A 22,574-nucleotide genomic window follows, 5' to 3' on the forward strand; every position below is an offset into this window, starting at 1 on the left:
CCCATGTGTAGAGGCAGCCCACCACAAGAATGCAAATACTGTAGGCCTACTGTGTTTTATAACTTCAAATAACTTCGATTCACATGCAATTCCTCGCTCGACAAGTGTAATAGGAGGGTCAAATATTGTAAAGAGGAAGTGTTTGGCAATGTTAATGTTGTGTGAGTAGGCTGGTAGTGTTGTTAAACAATAACTTGTTGTGCTGACCTATAGAAGGCTGTTGCTTTAAGTAGGCCAGTGCACTTGATCAAGGGGTCAGTTTTGGTGGGTAGTGTTTGTGTGGTGCACCAGAGGACGAGGTCCTGCTGGGGGAACTGGAGCCCAAGGCTCTTTGGCCTTGGGTCCAGGTAAGGCAATGTTAAGGGTTTTCCAAATTGGGGTTTAGAGTCTTTTCCAAATTGGGGTTTCAGTTTCTAAGAAATGATTTATACAGTTCTAGTCTACTATACCTTTTTGATTGTTAGTTTATCTTTGTGTTGTTTTGAGTATTAATAAAGTTGGGTTTTGTAAGCGAGTGCTGGGTTTCATTCCTGAGCTACGTTACCCAAAGTAACAGTGGGTACCTCAAGTAGAGGACCCACCGTTACACAAGCCTCGCATGGAAACTATCCTACTTGTACTGTAAACACATACTTTCCGGCCTTGTAGATTAATATACAAGGATTATACGTGAAATAAGGTCTCCACTAAGCTCACGACCAAGCTAATTCAAATATCAGACCTGCACTTTACATCGTGATCCCAAGTAACTGGTAGTATTAGGTAAGAGTATTTAAAAATTGTTGTAATACTATTATAATACAACAAAAATGTATGAATAATTAGACTTATTCAATATCCAATAAATTTATTAACATCAACATAATTCACAAATGTACAATTCTTATCTTAAAAGAGTCATTCATACAGGGATCCAATTACATTATATTCAAAATTCATAATCATAGTGCAGAAACAAAAATAACTTTAAAAAAATAGAAATAACAAGAAAATAATGTAAATATTAAATAAAGCCCTGCTGCATATATTAAGGTTTTTACACAATTCTTTCATTCCATGCCAGTCTAATAGAAGATTTAATTTTATGAAAATCTTCTAAATCAATTGATTATTGATGCATTTATGATACTAGCATAAAACTGTATATTCATTTCCTTTCATGTTTCTTGTAGAGTAATTCACCAAAATACATCTTCTAACCCTTAACTAAAAATTGTTTCAAAATAATAAAAATACCCCCGCCGCAGCAAACCTGCAGACTTAGCGAATTTCCATTTGCCTGATTGGATTTACACTAAAATGTCTCCTTAAAAATATCACATTTATTCCCTATTTAAAAGGAATTAGTTTAACGAGTAAAACTTAGGTTTGCTGCAACAGGGAGGGTAAAAAGTATTTTTTTTATGTAAAATGTTAATAGGTAGGCCTACTGTAGTTTAGTAAGAAATTAATGTATTTTCCAAATTTGATCAAAATATGTTCATAAACAAGCAAACTACAACAGTTGACTTATTCTCCATAAGAATAACATGGGAATTTTAAAATTACAATATTTTTGAATTTTCTCCGTAACCATTAGGCGCATAACAACGCTTCAATATACTAAATTATTTGTTTTTTAAGCTCTACAAAATGGTTTAGAAAGAAATTGTGAAATTTTGTGTTTATAGGGTCAAAATGGGAAAAAACTATTTTTACCCCCCAAAACCCCCCATAAACCCCCGTTCCCATAGTCCGATCATGCTGGTTTGCGAACTCATTCAAGTTTATCGCGCTTTATACCTTTAAACCAAATTTCATCAAAATCGGACAAAAATTACTCAAGTTATCGCGTTCACGGACACATATATATATAAATCTATATATATATATACATATATACAAATTTGAACGAATGGTGTTTTTGGCCTCTGGGGACATCAAAATGGAAAAGTAAATCGGTCCCGGGCCTAGGTCTTACCATGCCACCTATGGTAATAGCTACTTCCCTATAGGGAAATTCGCTAATACAACAAGCAACAGCAAGCTAAATTTTCAAAATGTTTACTACAAAATACAGTAAGACATTAATCATTTTTAAAAATTATATCTACATTGAAACACTGCTAGTTAAGGTCACGTTAAATTAGAATATACTACTGGAATGTACTAACAAAATTAATTTTTGATCTCGAAAATTCTTAAAACAATAAACTTCTGACATTTCTTAAAGCGTGTTCCTAGCAGCATGGATTGACAGGCAAGTAAAATACTGCCGCTGCAGAAAAAATGCAGACTAAATAACAACACCAAAAAATTATCTTAAATTTATCAGATTTATTTCCTATTTAAATAACACCATGTTAAAAAGGAGTACTTAGGTATGCTATAATTGACCAATTTTTGTTTCATGTTTTCTTGTTCATGTTTTGTGTATGTAAGGATTCATAGCTTCTTGAGTAATTTAAGTTCAAGTTCATTCATTGTCTTGATGATTAAAAGTATCACAATAAAAATGTCTTCTCCTTCATGTACAATTTAACAATGTTCATAATACGGATTGTATAATGTAGTTTAAAGGTAAAATGAATAATATTTTGCTTGAATCCCATGAAAAATTGTATGTGGGTTTTAAAATAAAATTGAGAATAAAATTATTCGTGGTGATTGTATTGAAGATAGAAACACAATGTTTTTTTTTATAATAATCAAAAGTATGATATATAAAAACATTAAATTAAATAACTTTCAGCTGTCAAGAAATTAGGATGGGAAAGTAAGATAGGAAATTGTAATTAGAACTAAGAGGAAATAAAATTATAAATATATTGAAATCAATTTGGAATAAAAATAAGGAAAAGTGGTGAACTAGTATGCAACAACGTTTGTACCAAATTTGTTCAAAATTGTATATGATTTTGCTAAAGTTATCATGCAAATGGTCAAATATTTATATGAACGGATGGGGTTTTTGGCCTCTGGAGACATCAAAACGAAAAAGCAAAGCGGTCCTGGCGGGGTCTAGGTCTTACTATGAGACCTACGGTAATAGCTTATTCTCTATATGGGAAATTCGCTATAACAATTCAATAAAAATTAAACACTTCATTATGTCGTGGATCAACTAGTAGGTAGTCTACCAATGTCACCATATTTATTTCTAATGACTTCATTAAATAACAGCAATATCAACCTTACAATATTCAACTATGCTTAGATAAACAGTTAATTTTAAAATTAAATGTATAAGTTATATAAATAACAAAAGTATCACAAAATACGAATACTGAACTATGTACAGGGCATTTAAAACACCATAAATAATATTTAAAAAAATAAATTGTACAGATATAAAATTATTCATTGGAATGTAACACTTATCAAGTTCTTTGAGAGATTGTTGACAGGCCCTTGATTGGCTTAAAGTGTAGAACCAGATCAGCTGAGGTTTTCCAGATGAACTGTCGAACCGTCCTCAAGTCCATGTTAGGATCCAATACCTGAAAAAATGTTTATGAATTTTTATAACGATGGAATACAAAGCGATAGAAATATGGTGTAAAGCTCTGACCAAAATCTCTCCTAGCTGAAAATTGAGTGTAAAAAATAGTTAAGAGGACTGATACTGATTGAATACAATAATTTATTTAACATTCTCACACCTGATCATTGCACAGCAATTCCACTTTCTCCTCGGCCAAAGATCCGTTGTCCTGGTCCTCCATTCCAGGGGACACTGCCACGGAGCCTGAGTCTGATCCAAGCACCTTCTCATACACATGCTCGGCCACCTTGTGCATCTGTATGAAGTCGTTTGCTATCAGTCTGTCTCTGTAACAAGGTATCCAATGTTTAAAAACACTGCGAGGTTGTTTATCACATAATAAATTGACTACATTGTGGAGTCCTACTATTCTAATTTGACTGTGATCGAAACCTATAATTATAATAAATTACCATCACTATTGCGGATGATGATCACCGTTTTGCCGCAACTGCGGGAGATGTCTTTCCGACCGCGTGACTTGATTCTTCATGGTTTTGTCATGACTGCAAAAGATGTTTTTTTTTCGATTTCACCTTGACTGCAGAAGATCTTCACAATTTGGCCATATTCACGAATATTCCGTGTAACCTCAGAAGATTTTTACAATATCGCAGTGACTGTGCCAAACCTTTTTTGCGAGCTGAAGACAATGGGCGCGTTCTGGGAACATGTACCGGTGCACCGGTGCAGATTAACCGGTGACTTACTCACCGGGGCAAGAGTCTTGGTATCCCAGAACGGTTAGTCACCGGTTTACGGTACACATCGGATTATAATTCACACATTCACCTACTATTTGCTTAATAATATTTAAATCAAACAAACAGACTTGCCCTCACGGAATAAATTATTTAAAAATTATTATTTATTATTTATTACGTAATATAACCCCCTCATTGAACAAATGGTTCACTCATTACGCAACATAACATAACCTATACTGTAAAACTAATGAACTGAACATTATTCGGTGGACCTGCCATCTTGCCGTAGCTACAAGCTGTTGTCAAAGAAACTGACCAATCAGAGGCTGCCGGTGTATTATGCACCGTACAATTTCTCCGGTGCATAAATCTTGCACCGGTGGAGGAAAAAGAGGAAATAGCTGTCTGCTAGGGAAACTCACCGGTCTCCCAGAACAACACATTTTTTGCACCGATACATGTTCCCAGAACGCGCTCAATGATTTTGTCTCTTTGACCTAGGTAAATGTTTTTGTTTCCTCCAAGACTGCGGGTGTTGTTTTGGATTTCACGTTAGCTTCGAACTTATGTCTTAACCCTCGAGCTGATGGTCTTTTTATGCTGTGGTGGCAAGGGTTTTTTGATGGGTCGCGCAACATTTTTTATAACACTTTTTTATACAGTAAATAAGTTTGTAAATATATCATATCAATATATGCTTATTTCAGTAAAAAACAAGGAATAATTTGATATAAATTTTAGATGTGAAATTTTAATTTACAAAAAAAAATTGTATATGGTATTTACTAAGCGGAAATTTGTATATTTATATGCATTTATATTCCATATTATAACACAAATCAATGACCTCAAAATAATGTTTCAAAATATACAAATTGTGCACAATTTCATGAGGAAAAGAACGATATATAATATATGTACCTTGTTTTCCTTAAAAAAAAATACATATAACAGTTTTTATTACCATATAGCCTACATATTAGTTGTACAACCTACACGAATACTCAAAGCAAAACATTCATGTCCAACTTCATACAAGAAATAACTTATATAATACTCAAGTTATATTACATCCCTACAGAATCCATTTCAATTCAATTCATTTCAACTCAGATTTCAATAAAAAATAAAACTTAAAGTATAACGCCAAAACACCGAAACTAACCAAACACAATACGAAATAAGCATCAACAGACGTCGGTAATAAGCGACTGCGTCATCATGACAATGTTGTCAGCTGATGCGTTATTTTCATTGAGTTTTAAGTTTTCCCAAAGGCGGACAAATAGTTGAAATGCATATCAATCGACAGATTATTAATTTCTAAACCGAATAAATACTATATTAAGTGAAATTTGTTTCATTTTTGTGCAAAAATCGGCAACTTCCGTGACAATGCCATTTCGGCCGCAGCATACATCACCCGATATCGGGCGCATGCCAGCTCAAGGGTTAACAAAATAAAAATAAATTCTGAACATTGGATGGATATGGTCAGCATATCAAACTGTGGTGGTAACAAATTTAATTTTCGGCATTCCCAAAAAAAATTGTAATTTGAGCTAAAATACATTTCTTTAAAAAGGGTTTGATTCACTTTTGCACAAAATTCTCCTGGCATAGGTATTGACATAAAATTGAACAAAGACAGTTAAGTTTGAATTTTTATGTCATGCATATAAATCGTAGGGTACTGCCTTAACCTAAGAATATTTTCCATAAAAAGACCTTTACTTTAACCAGTTGGCTGCTAATATATGTTCAATGTTGACTGGCACGGGTGGTGTCGTCCTGTAATCCAGCTACTAGGAGGTCACGAACTGTGGATATTTATAGGCATGCACTGTGGATGCGATACTCCCTGGTGTGGATTAACGTCCGCAGGAGTGAGTACTACGACTATCCGCAGTTCTATCCTGATAATTAGACCAATTCGTATATACCAAGGCAAAAATGTGGTTAGGATTTCACTATAAACTGTAGGTCCCTTAGTTACCATTAGCTGTATGGGCTATTAATTAACAGCTGTGTCTAAGGAGTGTCGGCCTTAGTCACTAACAAGACTACAAGATCGCGCCACTCATCCTACACTCATCTCCATTCATACTTGGCTTAAAATACCTACTTTGTATGGTGGTCGCCATTTAATAAGAAAGTATTAAAAGAAAGAAAAAAAGTATTAATGTAAATAATTTTTCACTACACTATGATGTTTTTAGCTATTTTACATACGTTAATTGGTGGCTGAAAGTTATGTTTTGCTGGCCATGCCAGCTGTCATCGTCATTATTTGGGGACCGAGCAGGTTTTTACATCCCTAGGGCCGCAAAATCAGCTGCCCGCTTACTTACTTAAAACATGAATGCATATTAAATAGGTATCCTACACAATCAGTATCCATAGCATTGCAATCAGAATCAGAATCAGAATACTTTATTCTTGAACATACAGAATAGAATAGAATACAATAGAATTGTTTTATTATCACCATGCCTAGCAACTATTTATTATTATTTTTGCTGATTCTTCAAATTATTTCTTTGCATAACCTTTAAGTTGTAGCTGTGTCAACTATCAGTGTGCATTATTATTGTGGTGAATAGTGGTAATAGGGTATAGTGTGGTAAAAAATAGCGTTCGTACCACGGACCGAAATGGTTTTGCAGCTCTCGATCGTTTTAAGTTTCTCGACCTTCGTCGTTCGACTTCGCCTCGAACTTAAAAACTATCTCAAGCTGGCATTTTCGGCCCTAGGTAAAAAATATACTTTTATAGCATGTAATCATAATATTATGCTATACAAATATGAAAATCAAAATAGAACTCAATCAGATTCTATGGCTTTTCTATGGCTTCACAATTTTGTTAACTAAAATAGAATATAGAAGCTGACAGTGACACAACTTTATTTGAGCAGAGATTGTGTTTAAAGATACAACAAAGCAAAGTACGATAACTACTGAAAATTTGCGGTTTAACAAATAATTAACATACCTCTTGGAATTCTTGGCTCCAGCAGAAGGCAATGGTATGAGATAGAAAGGTATTTTGTTGAACTTTGGCATGTTCTTCTCCACTATGATGTCCACTACCCATGAAGGTACAGTCTCATTCAGCAGTACAGTCTCAGTTTCACCCCCGGCATCTCTCACCAACAGACGATACAAAGTTCTTCCCCCCACCTCACTGGAAAATTTAAAAACATATCAGAGCTGTAGAGCTGTAAACATTTATACCATTGAGTTTACACTTGATGTAATTTAAATTGTATGATACTTCAACCACCAGTAAGCAGATAGGAACATTCAAGTAAAAAACAGTAATTAAAATTTGTAAGGAATTTCTGGTGAATGCGATACTTGACTTCGAAAAATTCGAAGTGAAAACCATAAACTATGAAGCAAGTAAAAGTGCAAAAGAACATCTAAGATGCTTGATAGCTGATTAGCTGAGAGCTTAAACAATTAAAAGGTTGCTGGAATGATCCTGAACAAATCAGTAGGTTTTTCATGACTTGTAACTGCACCCAGCTGACCCTGATCATTGCGCTTAAAATAGTAGTTTACGCAACGATTGCGTAAAGACTATTAACGCGAGTTGCGTACACTACTTTACCTACGACCGTTTTTTAATTACTATCAATCTGGATTTAATTACTAACAATCACTACTGATAACTTTTTAGAGAGGTTATGTTTTCGTGTATTGTCATTGCCACTGAAAGTGATGCAACGACTTGTTGTATAATCAGCTGATTTCCTGTAATTACGTGTTTGTTAAACTTCGTTAAATATTACATTGCTAGCAGCATTCTTACCATAAATAATATTGTATCAGGTACAATTCGGCAAATATTTCATTTATTTTTGGACTTCCACCAACTTAATTAAGAATACGCGAGTATCAACATGAACAAGTCGGATCAACAATTAAATTGGTCAACTGATCAGCTGATCAGCTGATTAGTTGACGTTCGAAGCATTACAATTTTAATTCTTTTCTCTCAATACTTGAACCTCATTGGTCCGTTACCTGTGTGGATATGAGAAAACTATGCGGATATGAAATGAAACTATGCGGATATGAAAGTAAACAGCTGTAAAGTGAAACTTTTCAATTCTAAGAGCTGGACTGAAATGGCTACTTTAAAAAACGGTCGTAGGTAAATAATTTATCCTGGCTAATAAAACAGCTGATCTTGGTTAGTATTGGTCAGTAACAAAGATACACAGATCATCTTTCTACATCCACCCTGCATTCATGTCAGGCAAGCATGTTTCTGTTAAACCTTTTTTCTCAGCTCGTGTGCATCTGCCCGTAGGGAAGATCTACGTATACTGTTAGAAAGATATTTTCCTGTAGGTGTACAGAATCCCTTTATAAATTAAAATAAGCTCAAAAATAAGCACAAAAAATAAATTTAAAATTAAAAAGAAATAACATAGGCCTTATCGGTTGCCATGCTGGTGACGAAATATAAACAGAAAATCAAAACTAATGGAAGAAATTCCAATCACATGTTTTATTTACAGCGTGGGGTGAAAATACAGAAGTCTTTACACTCGATATTTTTGGTTCGGTTTTCGACCAAAGAATTGGTTAATTGATGGACTGGGTTAATTTAAATCCCCATAGCCTGTTTATACTGGAGTTCGAAATGTCCATGTTATTCTCAAAGCCATTAAGTAATATTTTACAACATTGATATCCATAGTAATTAGTGACAGATTACAAAATTTTAAATTATAAGTATAAATTTGATACTATCATACGTTAAAATCTTAAAAAAGTTTTACTCAGTTATAGATAAATTTAAAGATTATTATGTGACCTCGTATAGCATAAAGAATTAAATGTGTTTTGTTGAACGGTATCCTATTAGCCTATACACAATGGAATAGTCACCTAAAAATCAATGGCGTGTGGCCAGGAACTTTGAAGTACTCGTTTCCAAACTTGGACTGCTGAGGCATGTTGTGGGCATCGCCTGATATCTCAGTCTCTTCATCAACATGCACTGTTGTCCACCAATTCTCCAACAAGGCTTTCAATAATAGGTTTCCATAGTTGACTGAAATGCAGAAATTATCTTATGTACATTAGTCAACACAGTCATGTACTTTTTATAGAAATAACAATTACAAAGAGGAGGGGGCCCGTGCGCATCGTGCATTATTAGTTTTTTGTTTTTTTGTCCTAGGACCCTAGGCATTATCAATTGGTTGATGATAAAATCCATTGGTGAGTTGGCGGGATTTGAACCCAGGACCCCAGGCACTGAAGCCCTGCGCTCTAACCACTAGACCAGCTCGCTCCCCAACATCTTGCAATATAGTAGGGCGAGTAAAAAAAAACAATTTAGCTACGGATAAAAAAAGGATGTTTAAGAGAAAAACCCTTATTGTATAAAGTATATTAGATTAAAATCTAAAATTATACCAAACAGCTTGAAATTTTATAGGAATATTAAAGTATCAAACATAAAATTGCATTGACTTACCTTTTTGGTCAACCATTTCATTAGGAGCAAGACCAGCTTCTTTTGACGAGACCCAGGCAGAGAAGCAGTCGTTTTCATCTTGTCCCAAATGAATTGTAAGCATCTGATTCAAACAATTAGTCTTAGAAAAAAAAATATGTGCTGGCACAAGAAAATAAGTTATGGTTAAAAGGCTAACCAAAAGTAATAACTAAAAAGACTGGGTATAGATTACTGTTAGAATTAACCCTTGTTGAGATGGACTATAAATTTATTATCATTTAGAGTACCGCCAAATGAACTATAAATGTATGATTTTACTAATGAAGTCTCTTTGTTGAACATTCTCATTTCAGTCACTTGCAATGAATGTATTTCTCAATTAAAAATAAAATATTATCCAGACCTTTACCATTACAAAATTAAATTTGTGATAAATTAAAAAAGTAATCATCCAAAATAAAATGCAATTTTATGAGTTGTGCGTTGCTTTTGGTAAAATGTATTCTCAATGATCAAACTGTTTAAGAACTCCTTAAACTAGAGACGTTGAACTTAAGCTAAATCTGGTAGGTATCACTAGAATACAACATTCACATTACAGTACATTAAAAAAGTAGTAAAACTTACCCCAGTTTTGAGGTCTACATTAAACCAGTTTGGAACGTACACCATTTTGAATCTTGCTTTAACCTCTTCATCAAAATTTACTTGTCCCAAATCTTCAACCTTGCAAGCCTGTAAATAAAAAACATTTTTTTAAAATTACTTATAATATAAGATTAAACAATTTCATTAATACCAAAAAATGTTCATTATGAACAGAAAAAGCTTTATGTATTAATAAATTATTGGTAACATTTAGAGTCTTATCCAACTATTTATATTTGTAATTTCAAAGCCTTACTTAAGGATAATCTACTCCTCATTGAAAAAATCTCATGATATTGTTTTTGGGATAGTTTTGCCCACTACGGTATTCATAATCAAATCAGAGGTCGCCTTGTTTTGGTTTATCGCTCTCACAAATTAAAACTTAAAACAAAAAACCCCATCATAATGGGATAATATTTTCTTGATACCTGACCATAGTCGACTATGATCTGCCTAAAAAAGAAATACAAAAAATTTGTTGAGGTTTGTTAAGATTATGATTTTTGAAAGATTATGTGATAAACAGACCAGTTATACTCTCAATACAAATTTGTTACTTGCTGTTCCATCTATGAAATAAGTTAATAGTTTGTATTATGTTTATTTACAAAATCTATGAAATAATTCATAACTAGTTACTTAGTACTACTATTATTCTGTTATGTAACTCTGGGTTATATTTTACTGCATCATTTTGCTTAGTTAAACAAATACTCAACACCTACCGGTACTAGATTTTATTAATTGATATTGATATATTTATTTTATGATAGAAAATTAAATTTACCTTTAAAACATCAAAGATGGCCACGTTGTTTTCTGTATCCTGTGTCAGTATGTGCCTCTTGTCATTCAAGATGTGGAACCTGCGTATCGCTGGACCTCCTTTGATGGTCATATCTGGCTTTGCGTTGATGGGTGTGACTCCGTTCATGCAATCACTATCGTCCCCCGAGCCCACCCCACCATCAGAGATCCAGTCCCTCTTAGGTACCGCCTGCAAATCACAACAAGACGTCTCATTTTCAAATACCCTTGGTTTTATATCACCTCTAATCACATGTTATTGCAAACCGCTATAAGAAGTCAAGCTTGATTACAAGTATTTTGATAATCCCCATGAGAAACTTGCTATCCGGGTTCTACACAGTAAATTTCAATAATCTGGATGTATACTAGTCCAATAATCCAATCTAATAACTGATTTTTACTATATATAGCTGTTTTTAGGTCACTGTTGAATTGTAGGGTTAATTCAAGATTAGAAGTGGCTAGTTTTTCAGCTGTACCGAGTCTAACCTAAGAGTTTGAATGATTGAGTATCAAGTCAGGAAATCGAGCAGGGCTTTTATTATTTTCTTTCTTAAAACGTGTCCTCTCCCATTGCAAACGCAAAGCACGAGTATAACTGCAAATGCATTTCATACTTATACGCCAACCCTGTACGAAGGACGGGTACTCTACTAGTATAAAATATATTTAAATATAAAAATAGTTCAATATTGAATCAGTTTACTTACCGGTACTCTTATCACTAGGCAGTATACTCTGATTTTAGCAAATTAGCAATTTCTTTGTTAAGTATCAAGAAATATGTTTACAGATTAAATAATGGCCTACTAACAATAAAATCAAAGAAAATGAACACCAGATCTTCAGCTTTATTTAATACTTTCACGAATCATAAAAAAAAATTGCTTTCACTTGTATTTTAAACCTACAAAAGAATACTTCTTTTTAAAAGTTACCCAGTAGTTGATGGTAGATTCTGACGTAGCTACCCAAACCCCACTAAAGTCAGGTGGGGCAGCCATCTTGAGGATCGGAGCGCTCTCTTCACAGATGCAGATTGACTGTTTGTTCAGGTTCCGTAAGTCTGTCATGAGTACCTTCCGATCCCTGCCTCCAGATATCACATGGGTGAAGTTTTCCGTTGCCTGATAAATAATTCATACATGGTTAGGGGGGAAAAGTCCATACAGTTTTATGAGTTTTTTTATGTTTGTAGAAAGAGGGAGAATTGAGGAGGCCTACCTTAGCTTAAATGAGAACATCAGAGTACTGGGACTTATTGGTCCACAAATTTCACTACACACTGAAATTTTGTTCTAGTGTAGAAAAGAATACCTAGCATACTAAAATACTGATCATTGAAAAGTAAATGCACAAAAGTAGGTAGTTAGAATAAAGAGTATAAAGTATAATTACAAATATTTATCATGAAGTATAATCATTGAATGGTTGAATCTTGAATCAAAATCATCACCCTTCTCCATAGTGTTAAGTTTGGTAACACTTAGAGGCTGTCAGTAAACCCTATGTTCACTTTTGGGTTTCAGAGATTATTCATAGATCGATTTAAACAAAAATTCCCAATTTAGGTGCAATTCACAAATAGTTCAACAATCCTGTCATACCTAACACTCTACTAAACTATATCACAGACAGATGGCTTATTAGTTGTAAATCTCACTTTACTGAGACAGGATATTACCCCTCTCCTGGCTAGGGAGAAAATGCCTTGGACTATTCAGTCATTGATCAAACTTAACGATCGACTAACTACAATGGTCTCCCAAAATCCTTGGCATACTAGCATTATACTAGTTATAAGATCCAAAGTAGCAGTACAAGCCAGGAACTGTACGACTTGCAGCTGTTTTATTTAGTTAAATGCTCAAATGGATGGTTATAATTTAAAGGAAACCCAAGCGGCTGGTTAGGAATTATTTTGAAAAGGGACAGCATTAGCTGAAAAATTGAGCCCAAGAGCTTATATATATATATATATACACACAATTAAAAGACCACAATTACCCTAGGTACATAAGTTCTTAAACAAGTAAATTGACAAAAAATACTACATTTTTCTCTTCAATCTCTTCTCTGAACAAGTCCCTGTTGTGTGTTGTGATCATTTATCTGAGTATCTTAGCCCCTGAACTCTAATTTTCTTGAGTGAGCTCGTTGAACTCAAGCCCTACCCAAACTAGTTCATAGACGTGAGAAACAGTTAGGTTGGGTTTCTTATTGACCCATAAATCAAAATAACATAAACTGTTAATTTAACAGCACAACAACATATTCTACAAATCTTGATCGTCCTTACCAGCAAAGCCCAGACGCCCTCGGAATGTATTCTGAAGGTGTGAACACACTGCTGCTGGCCGAGCGACCACAGCTTGATAGTTCCGTCTGAACTGCCTGACAAACACTGAGTTCCGTCTCTGTTCACTACCAGGGCCTTCACGTTGTCTGCGTGTCCTGAAAATCAACAACTTGCATTGTAAATACAAATGTATAAAGTTTGTTTAAACTTGTACTTTGTAAACAAATTTCATATATATTATATTTATAATACCTTGCTGATGCCATTAGCTTGAGCATTTAATTTATAAATTGATCAAAAGTAATATGTGTAAGTAAAAGACCTAAAAAGGTTTTTGATAGTGCCTGTTATGATTGATAACTGATTTAAATGATTACTTACCGATGAGTTTCATGAGTTTGTTGCAAGACCGTGGGTCCCAAACCCTCAAAACTTTCTCTGTACTTCCACTGATAATCACAGTACCAGGAGGGTTCATTGCTAGGCTGTAAATGGAGTTTTTACTTCCATTCAAAGAAGATGCTGAAAATTAAGCAAAAATGTTTACATTTACTACAGTTTAATGCAAAAATTTCCAAAACATGGAAGTATCACATAGAAGAAATGTTTATCAACGTGTTTCAAAGGATTATCAATTTTTAGAGTTTTTTTTTGTGATGTTACTTAATGTGTGCAATGTCAGAAGTTCTAGTTACATTACTATCAGTACTTGGGGACCGAGCTTTGCTCGGGGAAAATCATTTGTTTACTCTAAAAGCAGTCTTAGTGTTGCAGATACATTAATCCATACCCAAACTCCACACTGCTCGCCTTACTACTTCCTTCACCACTCCCTACGTTGTGGACCTGTTTTCATCTCTTTCCACAGCATTTTAGTATTTTAGATACATTAATCTAATTGCCACAACCTAACCTAATCGCCCCAGCTTGTGAAAATTGGTCTGTATGATAAGTAACTTTTCAGGATTTTCCTGTAGATAATAGAAGTACACTAACGACATTTTTGAAAAATGAAATTTTACATCATCAACCAAACAACCTTTGAGTTTCTAATCAATAATACTAGGTGAGTAATTGTATAATGTTATCAATCATAGAGTAAGTAAAGTACAAATCTGGAAACAATGCATTTGAATATAAAAGTGACCAACTTACTAGTAACAGTGTTATTGCTGGCAGTGAGTGCCGTAAGAGTGTTAACGTCCCAGAGGAAGATTGCACGGTCGAGGCCAGCAGACGCAACTTGTTCCCTGTCCCGAGCGTACGCCAGCGCTCGCACGTAGTCCTTGTGTGTACGTAACGTTGACATGCAGAAGCCCTTGTGAGCGTTCCACACTTTCACAGTTGTGTCTGAACTAGCTGATATCACTGTAAAAGTATTAAATGGACGTGATTGAGCCTTGCGAACAAGCTCATCTTGAAAATGAACGAGCATTTGGCATAAAACCACATTAGGACGGGACGACGTCTGTCGGGCCAGCTAATAACAATATAAATCCAACTCATAATCGAAAGGAAGAGATAAAAATTTAGAAATTGGTTACTAACAATTTATGACCTAAAAAATCCTCATATTTGTAACAAAGACATACTGTAATCAAATCTTTACAGTAATGAGCATGCACAATCTAGCTTATTTTTTTGTTATTTACGGGTTAACTTCATGATTGAAGCTTTACTATGATTCAAGATGAATTCAAGATTAAAATATCTTTATTAATTTTTTTATACATGCGTACATAGAATGGCGTCAATCCCAACAATGGCGTGTTATGTTTGGTTGTACTTTTATTTGGTTAAACGAGGGTTTAAATGAATGTTATAACAAAAGAAACAAATTGTAAACAAACCCAACCTACAGTGCACCAGACAAAACTAACAATAAATTTGGCTACAGCTGTTCCATAAGCACTAATAAGGGTCATATTACCTGGCTTCAGCGATACTTTTATACATTTTATACATACATCTTATACATCTTATACATTTTATACTTTTATACTTTTTTTTCAGCGATTAGTTTTATACATGCTAGAACTCTGTAAAACGTACAGTTTTTCCCGCCGCAACATAGAACGATGTCGTTGACCCAGTCCGTGTGATGCTCCATGGACTGGATGTACGGATCCTTGGGTTGTTTGCAGTTCCACGTGCGGATGATGCTGTCTCGACCCGCTGAGTATAGCCTCTGCAATGTCGGATCATACTGGAGCGAGTTCACTCCTGCACGGTGTTGTTTTTCTACTTCATCCCGAATAACAAAAGATACCTGCGGTCAATGAGTAAACAATGCATCAGAAGAGATTGCCGCTTTACAATAATTTATAGTTTCAATGATTGATACTTTAAGCCTGAGCCAAAGTATTGCAAAAGACCTGTTTTTCTTCTTTTTAAATTAGCATGGAGGAGGACACACATTTTTCTGTTTTGGTTTTATTTTGTTAAAATATGGATATATTGTTATACTGTTAAATATCACAAACCTTTAATGCACATAATTGTATAATGTAATTTAATTTTTCTTAAGTCCATAATGAATTTTAGTACGTCCAAGATGAATTTTAGCATGTCCAAAATAAATTTTAGTACGTTCAAGATAAATTTTAGTACTTCCAAGATAAATTTGAAAATCATATGGTTCAACTCAATTGTTCCAGGTTTTGTTGTAGCCTAATCTTGTTTGTCATTCCATGATCTTGTTGTTATGTGTAAGTTTGTTTTTGTCCTTTGAATATTTAACAAATAAGTAGGGCCTATTGTAATATCTCTGTTACAAAATTATGTAAAAATTGTAAATCCGTGTAGATAAATAAATAAAATAAAAGACATATCATATTGAACTACAAATGCAAGTCATAAAAAACGGCATAACCTTTAATACCTCTGCCGCAGCAAACCTGCAGACTAAACAAATTTCCAATTACCTAGATTTCCACTAAAATGTTTCCTTTATATTATTAGATTTATTAGTATTATAGTATTTAAGTATTTCATATTTAAATAACATTAATTTTAATGAGTAGGCCTACTTAGATTTGATACCTAGGGAAGGTAGGCCAAACCAGGTGTTTTTCTATTCAAATGTTGATAGCAAAGTATGAGAAAAAACAAATAAATTGCCAAATTTTATTAAAATTTATCCATAAACAAGCAAAATACAGTTGATTTATTCTCAATAAAAATAACAGGAATTTAAGTTTTTTTATTTGCTCTGTGACCTACGGTAATAGCTTTTCCCTAAATGGGAAATTCGCTAAAATAACTTTAGGGAGAGAAATGAAAAAAAAATGTTGAATGGGTCAAATGGGTCGAAAAAAATGCTTTAGGCTTAACCCTTTCCATTCCACAAGTGCAAACCAGATGACCTAGAAAGCAAAAATTTGTAAAATCAAAATAAATAATTAATTTAAATTTCTTGCCCTTTTCTTAAATACCGGTAACTAAACAATTAACATAAAGTAACAAACTCTTTATTTATATCCATTATCTGAGGTCACAGCGCTTATGCAGAGGGCCATCATTGAACGAACTAGAATTAAGATGGTTCCCGCCAGAGAGTTGGCGGGAATTACCAGTCCTGATAAGATAAAGAAAACAATCTCTACTAATGGTTCAGCCACACCATTTCTACAGTGTGTAGAATACCTAGGCTACATTGACATGCTTTGTAGAAATCCAGGAGAAAACTTTAACTAATATTTAATTTAATGTAATTTGACACTATTTTATACTTTAAGATTTTGTAAATCAAAAGCGCTCCCTCTTCCGATCAGCATCATCTACAAACATGTAGAATCCATCCGTCAGGATGTGAAAACGGGATTGAGACTGATGAGACAGAAATGAGATTTTACCTGGACTTTCTTGCGACCAGACTGACCACCAGACTTGTGTGTTGTCATCATTCTGATCTTTCATTGGCTGCTCTAAAACTAAACATAAAATATAAGTTAGTCAACATTTTAGTAAAAAAAGTGCCAAATTTCCTTTTGTTTTGGAAAACGAAAAGGAAAAAAATTAAATTTTACAGACCTATGCTAAGCCTGGCTAACAGTCACTAAGCTGTGACAGAGACTGATAGGGGAAGGTGTTGTACCATGGGCCTATTTTACCTTTTTATTTTCTTATTTTGATATGACACTTTAAAACACAATAAATGTTAGGGAAAAGTAATCATTGTTCTTTGGCACAATACATATATTTTATTTAACCCTTTATTTTTTAAAACCCAAAACAAATATTTTCAATTATTAAACAATTATTAACATTAGGACCAAGGTACAATACCTACGTTGTACCTCGGACCTACATATGTTGTACCTTGGACCACTGATTTTAAAGTAGAGGAAATAAATGTAGAAACACATTAAAATGTTATAAAATTAATAATTAGTTTTTATTTGATAAAATATAAAAAAAACTTACCCTTACAATACATATTTTAACCATATTATGTAAGAAATTCACTTAAGTTTACTTATAGCCTAGTTAAGGCCTGAGACGTCAAATATTCGTCTTACTGTCTTGGGGGCTGTCCTGTTCGTTTATAGCAAATTAAATTACAAATGCCTATAGTAGCCTAAACCTTTTTAACAAAATTATTTAAGTCTGCTTTTAGTAGCCTAAGCTACCAAAGCTTATAGCTGTGTGCTATGGATGGTGTGGTTGTCCATGGTACAACCTATGAACTAGGTCCAAGGTACAACACCTGGCCATTTTGTAAAAACTTGGTTCTAGACTATTCTAGGTAAGGATTAACATGGTGTGAATCATATGAAACTGTAGCTGAGTTGTTGGTTTATAGCACCAAATTGCAAGCTGAGAAACAATCATTAAATCTAACATAATAAAAGAAAATTAAAAGTTGCATACACTTACTTTTACCTTATAAAAACTTGTTACAGTTTTCCTGTCAATAGGACACATACAATTCCAACTTTAACACATCAGGATAGACCTCTGGTAGCAAAAGCATTAACTAATGGTACAAGTTCTCCATTTACTTAACAGATAGTGCTAAAATGAGTATAGGTCCAAAGTACAACACCTTCCCTACTCAGAGGGAGGGAGATGACCGAATGTTTGACAGTGATTAAAATAATGACAACCAGTATTACAATAAAAAATTCAGGAGGAAATTGATTTTAACCTAACATTTAACTAAGTATCAAAAACAAGTTGTTCAACTGACATAAAGGCCTACCTTACCAACCTAACCTGAATTGTGAGTTATAGCATAGAAAAATAGAATAAATATAGACTGTCAAAGGAAGGTTCCGGCGCCCACCGCTAGTAGTGCCGTGTAGTTACGGCGCACACTGCTGCAGGCGAGGAGCGCAGGAGCCGTTTGCGACCAGCAGACGCTGCAGCGGTGTGCGCCGTAACTAGACAGCAAACCTAGCGGTGGACGCCAGAACTTATGCTGACTGCAGCACAGCTGACGGTCTATATTTATTCTATTTGTCTATGGTTATAGGCAGGCCTACTGCTTCAGGATGTTATATGATCCATTTTAGTTTCTTTGCATTTGTCTAAAGACACACTTTAACTAAAATCTCCAGCATAATGTTTAGTGTTGACCGTACATGTTGAATTGTTAGAATTGATAGGTAGGTTACTGTTTGCTCTCTTCATAGCTCCCCCTCTCCACTACCTTGTCATCAGGACACTAAGTTATTACAACTAAGCTTCCAGCTTTGTTTTGTTTATAATAAGCTAAGTATTAATAACACTCATCCCAACACTGCTTTTACCAATAAGTTGTTCAAAATTTTATAAGTTAGAATTCCGGGCATTTTTTGGATATCCCAATCAAGACTCGGTTCCAGGTAATTACTAGAATTGACTTATGGCCAAATTTGTCGGCTAAAATGACTACAGTTGAGTTGGCAACGCTATCTGCTTCCCATTGGAGCAACGAAATTGTGCATTAAGTTATGTCTCCATTGTAAACTTAGCCTAAGTTAGATTTGAGTTGGTTTGGCTGTTTCCAAAAATGTAAGTGAAACCTATGTGGATTTCGGCTTCAGTATACAAAATACAGCAATAAAACACTATACTCTTTACTTATCTTTATCTAAAATCAATTAAAACAACTAGGCCTAGTAATAGGTTACTTAGCATGGAAGTTAATATAAATACCCCCGCCGCAGCAAACCTGCGGACTAAGCGAATTTCCATTTGACTGATTGGATTTACACTGAAATGTCTACTTAAAAATATAACATTTATTCTCTATTTAAATAGAATTAGTTTAACTAGTACTTAGGTTTGCTGCATCAGGGAGGGTAAAACTGTGTTTTTTTTTTTAAACGTTAATAGTTAGTAAGAAATAAAAACATTTTCCAAATTTGATCAAAATATGCTCATAAACAAGCAAACTACAACAATTTACTTATTCTCCATAAGAATAACATGGGAATTTTAAATTTACAATTTTTCGGAATTTTCTCCGTAACCATTAGGCGCATAATAACGCTTCAATATACTAAATTATTTGTTTTTTTAAGCTCTACAAAATGGTTTGGAAAGAAATTGCTAAATTTTATGTTTTTTGGGTCAAAAATGGGAAAAACCTAATTTTACCCCATAAAACCCCCCGTAAACCCCCGTTCCCATGGTCCGATCATGCTGGATCGCGAACTCGTTCGAATAAACGTAGGTTTACACGTTTGTACCAAATTTCATCAAAATCGGATCATTTTTGCTCGAGTTATCGTGCTAACGGACACATATATATATATATATATATATATAAATATATAAATATATATATATATATATGAATTTGAACGGATAGTGTTTTTGGCCTCTAGGGACCTCAAAATGAAAAAAAAAATCGGTCCCGCGTCCAGGTCTTACCATGAGTACTACGGTAATAGCTTATTTCCTATATGGGAAATTCGCTAAAATGATTTTCAAATGCCTACTTACCTACTACAATATCATTATCGGTGTAGACTAGGCTCTCCGCTTTAGTGAAGTTAGGTTCAAACTCAAGCTATAACAACGAAATGTACACAAATTACAAACCAATAGTATTATTATAGCCTCTTTTGGGTTAGGTATAACTTCAACAACATCCCCTAGATCAAGAATGTTTTTCTATTTTGATTTTGATTATAGGACCAGACGACAAGACAAGTACTGTACTACCTAACCTAAAAACCGTCGTGAAGTTAGCGGCTCTTTTCATCGGCGCTTTTTCGGTTTGTAATAGATGTGGGTTGGTACGCCTGCGGACGCCACAAACGTGTTTTGCAGGGATGTCGGAAACACAAATCAATGACAATACGATGCGAAATGATGTTTTTATATTTATATAATGTCAATAATACATTGATAAAACGTGTATACAAGTTAAAACTAATTATTTGACGTATTTTAAAAGGCATATTTGAGACCGTACTGTACATTATACGTAGCTAAGGCTTAACATAACGCGAACAATTAAAACTCCGAACATAAAAAGTGCATAATCTTTTTCCCAAGCCCATCACATCAACTTTAAGCTATTCTAATGGTAATACACAATGTGTAGAATACTCAGTATAAATATGATTGAGGCAGTCCAGTGAATTACGAAGCTATAAGGCAAAATCTATATGGTTGATAGTAACTCGTATCAGGAAAAAGTGCACAATCTTTTTCCTAAGCCCATCACATCAACTTTGAGGTATTCTAATGGTAATGTAAAATGTGTAGAATACTCAGTATAAATATGATTGAGGCAGTCCAGTGAATTACGAAGCTATAAGGCAAAATCTATATGGTTGATAGGAACTCGCATCAGGAAAAAGTGCACAATCTTTTTCCTTAGTCCATCACATCAACTTTGAGGTATTCTAATGGTAATATACAATGTGTAGAATACTCAGTATAAATATGATTGAGGCAGTCCAGTGAATTACGAAGCTATAAGGCAAAATCTATATGGTTGATAAGAATTTGCGTCAGGAAAAGTGCACAATCTTTTTCCTAAGCCCATCACATCAACTTTGAGGTATTCTAATGCTAATATACAATGTATAGAAAAATCAGTATGAGTATGATTGCGGCAGTCCAGTGAATAACGAAGCTATAAGGCAAAATCTATATGGTTGATGGGAACTCGCATCAGGAAAAGTGCACAATCTTTTTCCTTAGTCCATCACATCAACTTTGATGTATTCTAATGGTAATATACAATGTGTAGAAAACTCAGTATAAATATGATTGAGGCAGTCCAGTGAATTACGAAGTTATAAGGCAAAATCTATATGGTTGATAGGAACTCGCATCAGGAAAAAGTGCACAATCTTTTTCCTTAGTCCATCACATCAACTTTGATGTATTCTAATGGTAATATACAATGTGTAGAATACTCAGTATACATATGATTGAGGCAGTCCAGTGAATTACGAAGCTATATGGCAAAATGTATATGGTTGATAGGAACTCGCATCAGGAAAAGTGCACAATCATTTTCCTAAGCCCATCACATCAACTTTGATGTATTCTAATGGTAATATACAATATGTAGAATACTCAGTATAAATATGATTGAGGCAGTCCAGTGAATTACGAAGCTATAAGGCAAAATCTATATGGTTGATAAGAATTTGCGTCAGGAAAATTGCACAATCTTTTTCCTAAGCCCATCACATCACCTTTGAGGTATTCTAATGGTAATATACAATGTTTAGAATAATCAGTATGAGTATGATTGCGGCAGTCCAGTGAATTACGAAGTTATATGGCAAAATGTATATGGTTGATAGGAACTCGCATCAGGAAAAGTGCACAATCTTGTTCCTAAGCCCATCACATCAACTTTGAGGTATTCTAATGCTAATATACAATGTATAGAATAATCAGTATGAGTATGATTGCGGCAGTCCAGTGAATTACGAAGCTATAAGGCAAAATCTATATGGTTGATAGGAATTTGCGTCAGGAAAAGTGCACAATCTTTTTCCTAAGCCCATCACATCAATTTTGAGGTATTCTAATGGTAATATACAATGTTTAGAATAATCAGTATGAGTATGATTGCGGCAGTCCGGTGAATTACGAAGTTATATGGCAAAATGTATATGGTTGATAGGAATTTGCGTCAGGAAAA

The 22,574-nt window shown here is 34.2% G+C and overlaps 1 protein-coding gene across 1 annotated transcript; it reads right to left on the minus strand.

Moving 5' to 3' along the window:
* Window positions 1-860: 860 nt before the first annotated feature.
* LOC128988929 (WD repeat-containing protein 48-like) lies at window positions 861-20,614 on the minus strand. The gene is made up of 14 exons (XM_054410716.1): window positions 20,405-20,614; window positions 17,326-17,403; window positions 15,524-15,740; window positions 14,627-14,839; window positions 13,853-13,993; window positions 13,472-13,626; window positions 12,111-12,299; window positions 11,150-11,359; window positions 10,339-10,446; window positions 9,730-9,832; window positions 9,135-9,300; window positions 7,225-7,416; window positions 3,642-3,810; window positions 861-3,479 (listed from the first exon to the last, which is right to left on the minus strand). The coding sequence occupies exons 2-14, from the start codon at window positions 17,374-17,376 to the stop codon at window positions 3,360-3,362; spliced, it is 2,034 nt and encodes a 677-aa protein (XP_054266691.1). The 5' UTR covers window positions 17,377-17,403; window positions 20,405-20,614; the 3' UTR covers window positions 861-3,359.
* Between the last annotated feature and the right edge of the window lie 1,960 nt (window positions 20,615-22,574).

Source organism: Macrosteles quadrilineatus, unplaced genomic scaffold (genome assembly GCF_028750875.1).
Source record: "Macrosteles quadrilineatus isolate MER2022 unplaced genomic scaffold, UCM_ALF_1.0 Scaffold_3__2_contigs__length_128488019, whole genome shotgun sequence".
In the NCBI taxonomy this organism is placed as follows: domain Eukaryota; kingdom Metazoa; phylum Arthropoda; class Insecta; order Hemiptera; family Cicadellidae; genus Macrosteles; species Macrosteles quadrilineatus.

What these genes read in the sequence shown, in the direction of transcription:
- LOC128988929 (XM_054410716.1), bottom strand. Translation starts at nt 17,376, where the DNA reads ATGATGACAACACACAAGTCTGGTGGTCAGTCTGGTCGCAAGAAAGTC. An exon ending in CTGGTCGCAAGAAAGTCCAG is followed by an intron (nt 15,741 to 17,325) that starts GTAAAATCTCAT and finishes CATTGACCGCAG; the next exon opens with GTATCTTTTGTTATTCGGGA. An exon ending in ATGTAGACCTCAAAACTGGG is followed by an intron (nt 9,833 to 10,338) that starts GTAAGTTTTACT and finishes TGTTTGAATCAG; the next exon opens with ATGCTTACAATTCATTTGGG.